This window comes from Labrus mixtus, chromosome 2 (genome assembly GCF_963584025.1).
Source record: "Labrus mixtus chromosome 2, fLabMix1.1, whole genome shotgun sequence".
Classification (NCBI taxonomy): domain Eukaryota; kingdom Metazoa; phylum Chordata; class Actinopteri; order Labriformes; family Labridae; genus Labrus; species Labrus mixtus.
In genome coordinates, this window is record NC_083613.1 from 3,317,673 (window position 1) to 3,331,831 (window position 14,159).

Here is a 14,159-nt window from a genome sequence, read left to right on the forward strand (position 1 = left end):
TCTCGTATAGAATAAGAATTTAAAAAAATATTTTACCAGATCTGGTCTCAGTCTATATTGCAGAAAAAGCTGAGCCAGTTGGCAAATTCTGCGCTTCTGGCTGCTTCAAAGAGGATGAATTAGATTTAAAGGTGACCCCACTATTAGCATCAGGTCCACAATGTCTTGAAAATGAGCTGGAGGCAGAAAGTAGGCTTACTGAATTATTGACTTGTTTGAAATTTGTTGAACCTTTATTTACAGACGTGCTTTAATGTTTTATTGCCATTATTACATATTCACCTCTCATTTCAGCTGCTGAAAAAACAAAAACTGTCTTCCAGCTAACACATCATCATAAGAGTATTTCAGCTGCTCCCCTCAGGCAGCATTTTCAGAGTATTACCAAAAAAGAAAACTTAAAGGAACTCTTTTATTCCCACTGCAATATGCATTTCACACAAGGTTAGATAAGCAATATTTTTAAAATGCTGTGCACATGTGCGTTTACCTATTTATGGTACTTTTTGCTGTTTTATGACTTAATGAGAGTCTTAATGTGAATGTTTGTATGTTTTTATGTTACTGAGCCTCAACAAAAGGTGATTTTCTGTAACTATGTGATAGACAGAAAAGTTTTTTGAATCTTGAATCTTAATTATATCATCCCTTTGTTTTCTCACGACTCTCCAGTATTTGCATTTTCCTTCAAATCTATCTCGTACCTTCAGTGTCTTCTACTTTTGTTTGGAGTTTTTTGTTCAGCTGCTATTGTACAATCTGAGAATTCTGATTTATCTTTGTCTACCACCAATGCACCTTAAAATCTAAATTTGTAATCATGCTGTATCTGTAAAATTAGTTTAAATGATTAAAGGTCACATTTTGTGCAAAATGCACTTCACCATGTTTTTCTAACACTTATAAAGTGTATTTAATCTGTCTTCAATTCCCCCAATGATGAGAAAAGTCCATCCTCTCCATCTTTTACCTGCTCCACTTTTCAGTAAATGTGTGCTCAAACAGGCTGTTTGGAGATTTGCCCTTCATGACATCACAAACAAGAAAGATTGTTTCTGATGCATTTGAAAATTACATGAAACCATACAGTACAGACATTTATTTTATCCTAAATATATTTGGAAATACTATTAATTGAATCAGACAGAAAGTCTAAATGTCTTTGATGATGCTTTATTGGCAGAGTTTTTTTCTAACAGGGAACAAGCAGAAACAAGTTTATTATTACAAACATAATTACAAACACATATTTGCATTGAATATGAGAAATTCATCATTTGTAAAAAAAAAAAAAAAAAAATTACAAACAAAAGTTAAACAAAAATAGAAGATAAGAACAGAGGGGGGATGCTTTGAACTACTTTTACAAAATTATCATGAAATCTAAACCTTACTCATTATCCTCTCATCACACAATTTCACACCAGCAGCTGACCTCAAACTGACTGAGTGATTGATTGACTTCTTACTTCTTCCCCATTTCTCCCGCTAGGACCCCATTTCTGGTGTAGAAGACCTTGGCAAGGGAGTCACTCATCGGGGAGGGACTGTACTCCTGACACTGATCACCGCTAAGACTTCCTGCACACTCTACTATGTAGGAGAAGAAGAATGTACCGTGGTTAAACATGCAGGAGTCACTCACCCTCCCTCTACGCAGAGCAAAAGAACACTCGCCTAACTGATCACTGTTCCAGTAAGAGTCCTCATCATACACACTGAACTTCAGTTTGTTTTTCATGTTGATAGTGATTGGTCCAAATTCAAATTGCTCCGGCCATTTAGGATTGTCATTGTTACTTATGATGACAGTGCGCTTATTCTGATTGCCGTAATGCACCTCAACAGAACCGTCTGTAGCAGTCCACTTATCACCATACAGACCCTGGGCATAGAGCCTAAACACCTTCAGTGTGGCGAGACCTTTCCCTGCAGGACAGCAGTTTGACTTGGTATTCTGATTATTGTTGCAAACACAAGCGCAAGGATCCCTTTTGCTGGACCTGTGCCCAATTTGACAGGTTTCTGAGCATTTTTTCAACACCGCGTTTTTCTTGATGTATGTCTCCACCACTCGCTTGAGCCCAGCCCTGGCAGGATGCTCTATTGGCAGTATGGTGTGCAGGGGCTGTAAATTGTATCGAACCACATCAGGAGTGGTTTTCAGTGAGCTCAGCCAGCTGTTATAGACGGAGGGCTGTGACTGCCCTTCAAAGAGGAAATCAGCCTCATCAATGTTTCCTCCAATGACCTCTGTGTGGCGCTCATTGAACTTGGCACTAAAACTCTGGCTGTGGCCTAGCTTCTTTTTCTCGCCCTGACAGTGTTTGTTCATTACTTCAATTTTGGCACTGCTTGCAAAGCTAGCAGAGGCCTCAACTGACAAACAGTCGTTGACATCAGTCGATGACAGTCCACTCATGGTTGACTCACAGGTCCTGACAGCAGTGATTGCTTTTATTTCCCCTCCCAGAAACACTTGTGTGATGTAATGAGTACCATAGGTGTCAATAATTCTAAGATACGATTGCTCATTTTTGGGTGAACATGAAGGAAGCGAGTTCACAGCTGATTGAAAGTCATGGCTCAATGGAGGATTGGTGTTAATTCTGTAGCTGTGAAGGACAAGAAGGACATTAATTACTTTGAGTCAGTCCAATTTTAATTAATATTTTGCCTTTTATATTAGGCCATTTGTTTCCTGTAGAAATACTGTCAAGAACACTGAGCATTTCTGATTGAACAAGACAAAAACAAGGTAGAGAGGATGATGTAAGGACAATAATCTGACCAGATACTCACCGGTAGAAGCTACAGTGGACGGAATGGCTCAGGAAGGTGAAGTGGTCTTGTTTCGACTTCTGCATGGCAAATGTAGATTCTTTGGAGTGGGAACCTCCAAAGCCAACCCCAACAGTGACAGAAGGGTCCACTGGGATGTCCAGGCCAACTTTCCAGTCATTGGACACCGATGATGTGGAATCATTGACGAGGGTTTCAACTGAGTCATAAACGGTACTGGAAACCTTTGTACTGCACTTCGGGAGGGATCTCCAGTCCTCCACGGCTGATGGGACCTTCTGGGTTTCCCCATTCAGGTAGGGGTTTCTGTACAGTTTGCAAGTGCCATTGGCGAGCTTCCATGTTTCGGTGTCAATGACGTATGCGCCTTTTCTCTTCATTGTGACAATGTCGAATCCTTCTCCGCCAAGGTTGTAACCAGGGACCAATTGAGCCTTTTCACACTCTTGTGGTGTACCGATGTATTTAACACTGGACGGCAGACAGAGAGGACAACCTGTCCAGAACAGGAGCATGAGAAGCCACAGCTTTGCCATCTATTGGAAAGAGTTTTACAATTGGAAAAACCAAACAACACATGAAAATCAGTTAACAACTTGTATTTAATATTTAAATTTGAATAAGATGGCACTTAGTTAACAATAGCAAAAAGATAGGTATGAAAGAGACATCAATTTTTACAAAATCTTTTTAGAAAGTTTGCATGTCTTACCGTGACTGCTGACAGCAAGCTCTGCTCAGAAGTTTACAGTATCTCTCTCATGTTATAGTAACCATCAGGAGGTGGAGTTTAGTGTCAATCTCACACATTATTTATATTTAACCATCACACTTTGAGAGAACATCTTAGAGCGTTAAGTGGGCTACATGAATAATTAATCAATGCTGGGAAATGTCTTTTCTTTGTGACCAACCATTTCTCACTTGAATGTGACTCTACCTTCCACCTGTAGTTGTTCATAAAGTATGTGAAAGTCTGTGTACTGTTATATCTATGTATTAACCATCTGAGTTCCAAAGTTTTTAAACCAGGAACATACAATGAATCATTCAAATATATGTATATTATGTTTTATACTAATTAACAGCTATGACTTCCCACTTATCCTTTCCTGACATAAATAAAGTATACTCTGTGCTGCCATGATTTTGAAAATTCAACAATGTTATAATTGAAATTATTGTTATTGTCAACTTTCTGAGGGGAAACTATATCCAGTTTCCCATCTTTAAGATCTATGAATTATGTATACACTTTAAAGGCTTTATATGTGATTTTTTCATCCAGCAGATGTCGCCCTTGAGCACCAGCATGAAACCAAAACAACTGGCGCTGCATTGTTGTGTTAGCATGCTAATGCTATCGATCTTTATTATGCTGGTATCTTCACACTGCATGTAAATTTACCTGAAATGAGCGTGATCTAGAAACACAGTTAAGCAGTGAGTACAGTATGTTATTCTTCTTTTCTCTAGTCCCTCAATTAAACAACTTTTATACGCGAGGGGATGAGTCGGCTGGCCGTCCCGACGATGTAAACAAACTGAAGATAGGACTCTGAAAACTCTGAAAACATCATAGACAGCGGGACTCGGGTGTTACACCCATTGTAGACAGTCATGACTCACAGAGTTATTTTCAGAGGATATACTTGATTTATATTATATTTAAGTGTGAAAAATCACATATAAAGCCTTTAAAGATAGTCATTGGTTGATCCACCAGGAAATAAGTGTTTCTTAGCAGCACTCAGACAAAGGTAAGTAAGTAAAAAAGCATGATCAATACAGTCTCAGTTAAGGATGAGGCAGTTGTTGTTAAATGACAACCAGTTCATTTATTACTGACACCATAGCAGGTTAAGAACGTTTGACATCAATAGCAGCTGTAGCAGTTGTTCAAAAAACCCCAGTGGTGCTTATACCCTCCCTATTTTAGATAAGGTTTAAGATTAAGATTTTACATTAAGGTTGTAGTTGCAATCATCAGTTGCTCTTAGGAACTGATAATGCAACTATAACCTTGACAAAACACTTGCAACAGACAACACATTTCAACACAAAGTTTAGATTTTAGGCCCGGTTTTATTTACTATATACATAAACAATATTGTCTCATCTCTATCAAACTGTGATGCGCATCTTTATGCTGATGACACAATTCTATATTGTGCGGCTGACTAGGTACATCTTGAAGCCAAAAATTTGCTGCAGTCTTTTAATGTACTCCACGATACCCTAATATATATTTGCAGTCTTGATTCACTTTGCAAATTAAGGCTGTAGTTGCATCATCAGTTGCTCTTAGGAACTGATAATGCAACTATAACCTTAATTGACAAAGTGACCAAACACTTGCAACAGACAACACATTATGCTTGAGTTATTTATCAACTTAAGTTTTGCTTTTAACTCAATCAGAACACATATCCGCCTAAAAAGGTTCATGGATTTACATCTAAATGGGGGTTTAATTCCGTGGATAAAAGATTTTCTGTCTGAGCATCCACAATGTGCTTAAATTGTAATGTCTCAGATTTTACCGTTTTAAACCGCAAGGCACCATCTTGTTGCCTTTATTATTCTCTGTGTATACAAATAAGTATAGCTTATTTTTGAGCTTATTTAAATATGCTGATCCTCATATCTGTAGGGGACACGAAAGGAGAGAGTATGTAGCTTCTCTCTAGGACTGGTGTCTATCAAGTGCTTTAGAGATAAACATTAGTAATACTAAAGAAATGGTCATATCCAAGTAAAAACTGTATTACTGACTCATGCCAAACCCTAACAATAATGGGGGAAATTGTTGAAACATTGTTGTTCATTGTTTTAAATTAGCAACTTACAGAGATAGCCATCTCAAATTCATAGATAATACAGACTACGTCTTTAAAACAGCTCTGCAGAGGCTACACCTACTTAGGAAGCTGAATGAGTTTGGGATGAGTCCAAAGATTCTTGAAATGGTGAACAAGAATCTGGTCGAAAGTATTTTGTCTTTTAACATGGTTGCATAGTATGGGCACTTAGATGTCAATGGAAATGCAAACTGACAAGAGCTGTCAATACAGCCAGTAAAGTCATAGGGAAACCGAACATGTCACTTTGTGACAGGCATGTACTGAACACAAAAAAGAAAGCACTCGACATAACAAGCGACCCCTCTCATCCACTGTACTCCCAGTTTGAAGTGCTTCCATCAGGTCGCTAAAACATAAACATAGCTGCGCAGTGTTTTAAGAAATGACTGTTTTAAAGCTTTAACTTTATGAAATGACTGTCTTAATACTCTTAAACTAAATTTATGTTAGATTTTTTTAAATGTACAAACCATGTTAACTGTGATGTTGTCGAGGACAGGTGCTCTTCTGGTTTCTTGCTGTGCCTGAATATTGTCTTTTTTGTCATTATGTTTTTGATTTTTGTGCTTGTGAAGCCAAAGACAATTTTCCATATTGTGGACCAATAAAGTTCTGTTCTTGGTTTGTTCTACATTGATGTTTAATATTTCTACTTCATTGAGATGATCTTATTTCCCCAAAGGGCTGTTGTGGCTGTTTCCCCCGAAGTTATATTTTCAATGTGCCCTTATTAAGAGATAGAAAGTGGGTCGGCCAATAAAGGTAAAGTCCAATCCAAGCTCCTTCAGTCAAAAATGTTCAGTGTCATTTAAATATAAATAAAAAAAAACAATGACACTCATCTCAAGAGAATTATACCAACTTCCTGTGTCACGCAGTAGAACTAAGCTGTCTGGCAGTGTTGCAAGTTTGCAGATGCATCGCACTTTAAAACAGTAGAAAATAATATCTTCGGGTATATATTAAATAGTGTGTGCAATAACAAACTTTGATTCATAAATAAATGCAAGATGCAAAAATGTATTTGCAATTACAGCTTTATATAGTTTTAGCATTTCTCCAGCACAGCTCTGCTCTGTTCCCACCATCACATTAAACCAAATGTCACACGTTTGGTCTTTGTACCTTGTGGTTTATATGCTCATTTCACACTCTGTCTTTTCAGGTTCAACCCATTAACTTTAATAAAGGAAGTGCAAAGTGAGGTGTTTTGTAAATGGCACTTTAGAAGTGAGAAAAAAAGTCTCAAAGGGTTAATAGTCAATAATAAAATCAAGTTAGAAATGTAAGATACATAACAGGTACTACAGCTTTATTAACACAGGGGATCTCAATTCAAGTTACAATGTTGGACTTCCAGAAATGTTCTTGTTGGGATGCATTTGTGAACAGAAATAGCTTTTTTCATTTGGGGTGTTGGAAGGTTGCACTTGCAATTTATTTTGATTATGACATCTAGCTCCTGTCTTATTCAGTTTAAATCCACTGAATGTGGACCAGTTCTGATAATATTATCTTTGTGACTGTGCTTTATTATAATGAAAGGCAAGAAATGTCTCTAGTCGTGAAATAAAATAAAATCAGTTTAAGTACAGTATGTCCTATAATGTTGTGCTTTTTTGTGTCTAAAATGTGGCTTAAATGCCAGACTGGACTGTCATATCCATCACAGGCTTAAATTGATTTGTTCTCATCAGAGCAGCATTATAAAGGCTCCACCATACAAATAGAAACCAAACTAAAGAAAAAAACATTCCATGTAATTGCAGAAATAAATCTTTGATTTTCTTGGTAAAACTTGGGAAAGTTTAAAAAAATTTAAATCTCTTCTTTTTTCAGAAGTGAAATGTTTTTTTCTTTATTCAGATTTCATTTCAGTATTGGAGGGTTGGTACAGAACAGAATGTTCTGCAAGTAAAGCAGTAATTATCATGATGACGTCCTCCCTCTGCTGCTGCTCATTCAGTACTACAGGCCGGCTTTAGGATAATACTTTATTGATCCCCAGAGGGGAAATTTGGCTTCAACTCCACTTAAAAAATATTGGGCCTTTGAAAAAATGCACTTCATATTATTTCACAGAGTGGCACTCACTGCATGAAGAATTCACCAGAAATTGTGTGGAATTCATTACAGCTGTGGTACATTAACAGTTTCTTCAGCAGATCATGATGTTGTGTTTCTATGCAGGAATAACTATATTTTTTCACAAGGGTTGTTGGAATCTGGAAATGTACATAAGAGACTTGGTTGATGTCTGGAAAGTTAGAACAAGTTTTAAACATCAAAAAGCTCAGATGGTTGCTGAATTGCCTCTTCATGATCATTCATCTGTTTCCGACTCATTGTTAGGTTGATTTTACGGCACGTGTTTGTCTAAAGTAGTAAAAAAAAAAACCTTGCTTCTTTAGATGATGAAGATAAACTGCACAAGTGACCATTAATCTTAGTGAATTCATTGTTTATTAAAAAAAACATCAACACCCATTAACATCAACATCCTCTGTTCATCAGCTCTCGTCTGTCTTTGTCTCCTTCCTTCTGTCAAAACAGAAGTTTTTGAAGTGAAGCTGCCTGACACGAGGGAATTGATGTATCCACTGACTATTTATAACAGAGAGAGCAGGTGTGCTGGTACACAGAGGCAACAGTGATTGGTTGGGATCTTCAGATGGTTCTTTGTGCTTGTGTAAATAATGCACACATATAAGCTCCACACCAGCAACATACTTGCCTTGTCCTATGGAAACATGCATGCAAATAAATTCAAGTAAATTCACTTCCTTTCCAGAACCATTTTTACAGTGCAGGACCATAAGAGACTAACGCATTTCCATCTCTGCACACATTAAAGCAATAACCCAAGTGCCTAATAACCCATTTAACCCATTACCCCTTGCTGCTGCATCTATACATAGATATCAGAAGACTGATTTTAATTGAAGAAAGCAACACATCTTAAATGATGGAAATGTTGTCAAATGAAAAGAGAAACATACGCTTCTTCTTTTACCCTCTCCCCTGGGGGAAAGGCAGGCCCACCCACACCAGATCCTCTGAGCAACAAATCAACACTTAACAGCAGATCAAGTTTTAAAACAAATGATCCTACAACAGTTTCCAACACCATGTAGAGTATATTCAGGCAGCCACCTGTGAGCTTGCCTCATTCCTCAAACAGTTAGGTTTAAGAGGTCAATAAAGCAGGCAGTGGTTTACAAAACATCTCACACATAACCCCTTCCCACCAAAGTGTAGTAGTTTTAAATCAGGAGAAAAAAAGAAACAGCAGTTCATGAGAAGCCCAGGTGGGTGAAAGCTAGCTTTGTTTGCGTATGCTTTTTGATTGTGGTCATTTGCACCTATACCTGAAGTGAGACTGAAAGCTGTGCTGCAACCTCAAAAAGGAAGTAGGCGAGGCCTATTTTGATGGCAACCGTGCTATAAAATATATTCCCTGAGAAACTTTAGTGAAGTCTTACTTTGTATGTAAACAGGATGGAGCACTGCTGAACTGAACAGAGAGAGGGTGTGTGCTTTTATTCATGGAGCCTGACAGTTCCACAAAGATTTGATGAATCTGACTGTTTCTATGGACTTTAATGGACTTATTCTCTGAATTCAACATTGGGAAGTTATTCATTCAAGACTGGAACCAAGGTATTATTTGGCACACGTAAGGATACCTAGTTTCTTGGGCTCTGGATTACTCAGATTCAACATTGTGGCAATGCCTGTGATTGTACTAGAGGCCAGAGACTTAATCAGTCCTTTGTTTTTGATACGGACATGGGAGATCTTATCAGGCTGCACCACTTTCAGTCTTGTGGCCTCACTGGAAGATTCCGAGTTAAATAAAAATCCATCCACCCTCCGCTTCAACACATTCAGGGTCTTCTGCATGTTCACCTGGTGCTTCTTCTTCACCCTTTCGCTGCTGATCCACATCCTCAGTGTCATCCAGTTTCACAGCCTTATACCAATATCCTGGAAGAATCTAACAATGACCGTGGCAGTTTTAGGTGGATTGATGTGTTTCACGGCCTCTGTGCTTTTTCCTTGGATCATCATGGATCACCAAAGGGTATCACCACGTCCTCTGGTGGCTGCTGTGACCTCCTGCCTCACCGTCCTGGCCTACTCCTCCGAGTCCTACATTCTTCGCACCCAAGCCCACGAGCACAGAGGCTACATGGGCAGCCTGCCTGGTCTCCTTAAGACAATCCAACTCTGGGGAGGCGTTCAGATGATCCCCCTGGTTGTAGAGGTGGTCTTTGGACTGCAAAGGGGAGTACACAGTTGGCAGGTGTGGGTCACTGGCGTGTCATACGGTGTTTGTCTCCTCATGTCCCTTGTCACACTGGTGGTGATATTAGGTGACCTTGCTGGGAGATGCCCCTTACCTTTTGACAGATTTTTGGCTGGTTTCAGTGTAATTGGGGTTTTGCTTTACATGGTGGCCACAGTGATTTGTTTTACCAAGATTCTTCAGCTAAGAGAACTCGAACAACACGTTTCCAGTGAAAGTGCAGGGCTGGTTATCATGGAAACAGTGGTTGCAGGTATTACACTGTTAGCTTATACAGTTGACCTTGCCTTTTCCATGAAACTGTTATGTGACAGGAGTCATGTATGACGTTATTTTTTATGAGCAAAAACATGTGATTTTTATGTTGAGTTATTGCTGTATGATCAAACAGGCCTCTCTTTTAAGAGTTAAACTACATTTTGAAATATATGTAATGTATTGTTTTGTTGAGTTTCACAAAATTGGACGTGTTCAGCTGACCATAACAGATTTAGCCTAAGTGACGTGTATGATGGTGTTCACCTCGATATAGTTGACGCTATACAAATAAAAATTGATTGATGATTGATTGATAAACTGTACAACTAAATCAGGGTTCAGTGCACTGACTTGTAAATACACAGCTTCTTTTATGGACATGTGTTGTATGTTCTATCCAAAACAGCAGTTATCGCTCATAAAGCCTATAAAATGATTTCATAATGAACTGTTTTACTTTTACATTATTTAGAAAAGAGGGTCCACAAAAATGACCCAACCAAAAAATTGCAGACTAAAAACAATAAACATCTCAAGTCTTATGTTTGTGTGTTTGTTCAGATTGTAAACTTGAAGCTCATTTACAAGCTTTCTGTATTCTACATATAGTAAGAACAGTTGATTTTCAATAACACTAGGTGGCAACACTCTAATATGATGGGCACGTAAAATCACAGGACTGGACTTTAAGTGTAGAATTTATTTTAAGTGTTTATGCAGCAGAAATGCTTTGGTCGTGACGATATTTTATTGTGTCCTTAACTTTTAATCACATTATTTAATTTAAACCTTTCGGGTTCATTTAAACTTAAATCTTTTTCACCCGGGAATAAAAAGTGAGCCTTTCATATTCTGATTCTGTTACAACTTACTGGCTTTATTCAAAAAGACGAGGCATGCAAAACATTAACTTACCAAGAGCATCTTAACGTTACAAACGTAGGCCTATTTAATTAAAACTAATAATGCAATCACAGCCCATTCAATTGCCTGATTTTTATGTCTTATTTATAATACCGAGTAATTTTCTTCTATTTTACTTGTATAAGCGACTAAAGACGGTGAAACCAGAGGGGGAAACATTCTAATAACTTATTTAAATTGACAATGTTTACCTTCTCACATCTGTCTCGTCTGATCTAAGGCTTCATAGAAGATCCATCGAAAAATCGATTATCAATCCTCGACCAGACGACGAACAAGTTACGTGGGTACTCTGGCTCGATTGCTCTTGACTTGGTAGGTCTGCTGCGTTTTTTCTTTAAGGAACTGGGTCCCAGTTAGTCAGTTTGTCAACAGGCTGGGCGAGAAAACGAGCTGTCGATACAACTTGGTACGTGGAAGTGATAACACAAACGTTACCGTACGTTTCCCTGTTGAGAAAAACCTTTTAACTCGTCTGGTTTTTGTTGGTGTGTACCCGGACAAACATGAAGTTCCCCTGACACGGTAAGATATCTTCGACTTGTCTCTTTTTAAAAGATTGTTGCGAGTTTGGTGAGACAACCTCGACTAGCCGCACTTAAAAACAATTTCGAGATATTGCTAGTTTGTCCTTGTTCCATCTTTCCTCCCTTACACTTCCATTTTTAACCACGTTTGAGCTAAAGGCGTGAAAAGTGTGTCTGTCAGCGTTGTTGCTGGCTTTTAATCTTTCATGCATCACAAGACAGGCTGCTTTCACTGGGTGTTGTTTGGTTTCAAAGCTTGTTTAGACTTTGTTTTATTTAGACAGCTCAGTATATTTATTTATTATACGCTACCTGCCACTGGAAATGTGTAATATTTAATGCCATATGGTCACAGTCCACAAACATTTGATAGCCAACAAAGGGCAACCAGGGTAACTACTTATTGTCCAACAAATAAACCCCTTAATGTCTGTCTTTTAGTTTTTGTATTTACAAATGTACTGACTTAGCATGTCTCCTGGTTTTAGTCTGTTCTCCATAAGCCCCCAGAGCATCATGGAAATGTGAAACTTGACTCTCCAGTAAGGCAGATGCAAGTCCCAGGCTGGATTGAATGGCACTGAGGATACAAGGTAAGCACTTTGCCAGTAAAACTCATTATTGATCAATTTCCTTGGTTAGGGCAAAGTCTAGATAGAGAGAGGGGGGAAATGTGGGAAAGGAAGGACAAACCGCTCTTGAAAATGAAGATCTGAGTAGGAACATACAAAAATCAGTTTAGCTTTCAAGGGTCATAGGGAACTCAATTGAATTATCAAGACCATGTAAAGTGATGACCCTTAAGTGAAGGAGCACAGAGCAACATATTGCAAATTACTGTGTCTATCCGACTTATCACGTGGGAATCAACTCCAAAAAAAAGCAGGTTTGCTTTCTTTGTTAATCACCTCCTGCTGCAGTAATGATCTTAGCCTTGCCTCTACATGGCTGGCTTTTCATCCGTTTTTAGAAACGGCACAGACTTCAAACTAGAGGAGAAATCTTTTTTTTGTGTCAAAACTGTTTACAATCACAAGGCTTGTCTTCATGTGGGCCAACAGTTACACTTCATGGCCTTCAGGCTAAAGCCCTTAAGAATGGATGATTAAAGTCAATAGCTGCAAGGTGTTTTACAGGTTTCTCTGCACACATTGACCTCAAGGTATGTTTAAAATGTAAAGTAACTTGCTATGCAAGGTTTCTAGGCATAGTGACCTGCTCCCTTTGGTGTGGTTACAGTGGTCTGTCTTTAGTTTCCCTGCATCTTTTCTTGTTTATTGCATATAGCTATGTCTCCCATATAGAGAACATCAGTCACTTGTGGATTGTTTATTGGCCAATAAGGGTATTTCAATATGTCTCGTAAGTGTTGACTGCTTTTACTGTTGCCTCTCTGAACGCTGTCATTGAGTTGGTTGTTATGGACCTTTAAACAGGCTTTAAGATCTTAGGGGCCAAAGTCACACAGTAACAATTTGTTGATCACAAAATCTTCAGAAATAAACATTCCCATACCCCCAGTCTTACACACAAGAATAGTTTTGATGTTATTATTGGGTTTCCTAAGTGACCTTTGTGTCTCTCCTTATCCCCCTTATTTATTGCAAAACCACTATGGTTCTGAACCTTGAACTTCAACAGCATTCTTTTTCAAATGTTTTTGCAGGCACTTGTCATTACAGTTCCTGTGTTGTTGAGTCAATAACACAAAGTGCACTGCTTAGTGATTTTCCTTGAAACTGGAACACATGTTGTGACCTCTGTCCATACTGATGGTTTCTTTCTCATCACAACATTCCACTTGTGTTTTACAGTTTTTAAAGCTCTCTTCCTGGTGGTTCGTGGCAATTTGAAAATCCATGAGGAGGAGACTTTATTAGATAATATATTATTAATCCCAAAGACATTCAAAACTAACTTGTAAATAGGCATTACAATTTAAAAATGCTTGAATGTAGTATGCTATCGTCCTTGAATTTCATTCCAAGTACACGATTGGACTCAAAATGTAAGAAATACAAACATAATAGGAGACCAAAGTTTTTGTTTAGCATAAAATAAATGTTTTGTCTTATAAGTTATACGTTGTTTTATAAAATATACCTTTAATAAAGATTCACCAAGCCACATTTTTTCAGTTCGGATCTGATTCCGACACATATTGTACAGATACCTATACTGATTCCAATGTTTTTATTATCAGAATTAATAATGTAAAGCTGCATTGTGCTGGCTTCATATACAAACAGGAAGCAGCAACTACTGTCAGATTTTCAAATTAAATCTTTTGAACTGAAATGTGAGAGTTGTATATTGATCACATATAAGAAGCTGTTCCATCTCGTCTGAACCTCATGATGGAGATGATTTGTGGGCACTTCTTACAGTTCAGTCTGAACGTCTTCAAAGTGAGACTGTACGAGCTGAGAATGTTTTTTTTTTTTTTTTTTTAAATACTCTTTATTGAAAATTTCA

At 38.0% G+C, this 14,159-nt stretch overlaps 3 protein-coding genes across 4 annotated transcripts in view; 2 read left to right on the top strand and 1 right to left on the bottom strand.

The window, feature by feature from the left end:
- Positions 1 to 1,157: 1,157 nt before the first annotated feature.
- On the bottom strand, positions 1,158 to 3,588 carry LOC132980926 (perforin-1-like). Its single transcript, XM_061047309.1, has 3 exons — positions 3,515 to 3,588; positions 2,803 to 3,338; positions 1,158 to 2,615 (listed from the first exon to the last, which is right to left on the bottom strand). The coding sequence occupies exons 2-3, from the start codon at positions 3,336 to 3,338 to the stop codon at positions 1,466 to 1,468; spliced, it is 1,686 nt and encodes a 561-aa protein (XP_060903292.1). The 5' UTR covers positions 3,515 to 3,588; the 3' UTR covers positions 1,158 to 1,465.
- A 5,565-nt stretch (positions 3,589 to 9,153) lies between these two features.
- On the top strand, positions 9,154 to 10,474 carry LOC132980934 (myeloid-associated differentiation marker-like). Its single transcript, XM_061047322.1, has one exon. The coding sequence runs from the start codon at positions 9,397 to 9,399 to the stop codon at positions 10,300 to 10,302; it is 906 nt and encodes a 301-aa protein (XP_060903305.1). The 5' UTR covers positions 9,154 to 9,396; the 3' UTR covers positions 10,303 to 10,474.
- Positions 10,475 to 11,498: 1,024 nt separating this feature from the next.
- The window catches only part of LOC132981031 (testis-expressed protein 2-like), a 36,250-nt gene continuing 33,589 nt past the window's right edge, over positions 11,499 to 14,159 (top strand). The window contains exons 1-2 of one of the 2 annotated variants that reach the window (XM_061047424.1): positions 11,499 to 11,682; positions 12,173 to 12,277. The gene's annotated coding sequence lies outside the window, so the exon portion shown is untranslated. The remainder of the gene's footprint in view (positions 11,683 to 12,172; positions 12,278 to 14,159) is intronic. The other variant, XM_061047422.1, reaches the window with a different exon arrangement.

Coding starts and splice junctions, on each gene's coding strand:
- LOC132980926 (XM_061047309.1), bottom strand. CDS start 3,338: ATGGCAAAGCTGTGGCTTCTCATGCTCCTGTTCTGGACAGGTTGTCCT. Junction 2,616..2,802: donor GTCCACTGTAGCTTCTACCG/GTGAGTATCTGG, acceptor TGTCCTTCACAG/CTACAGAATTAACACCAATC.
- LOC132980934 (XM_061047322.1), top strand. CDS start 9,397: ATGCCTGTGATTGTACTAGAGGCCAGAGACTTAATCAGTCCTTTGTTT.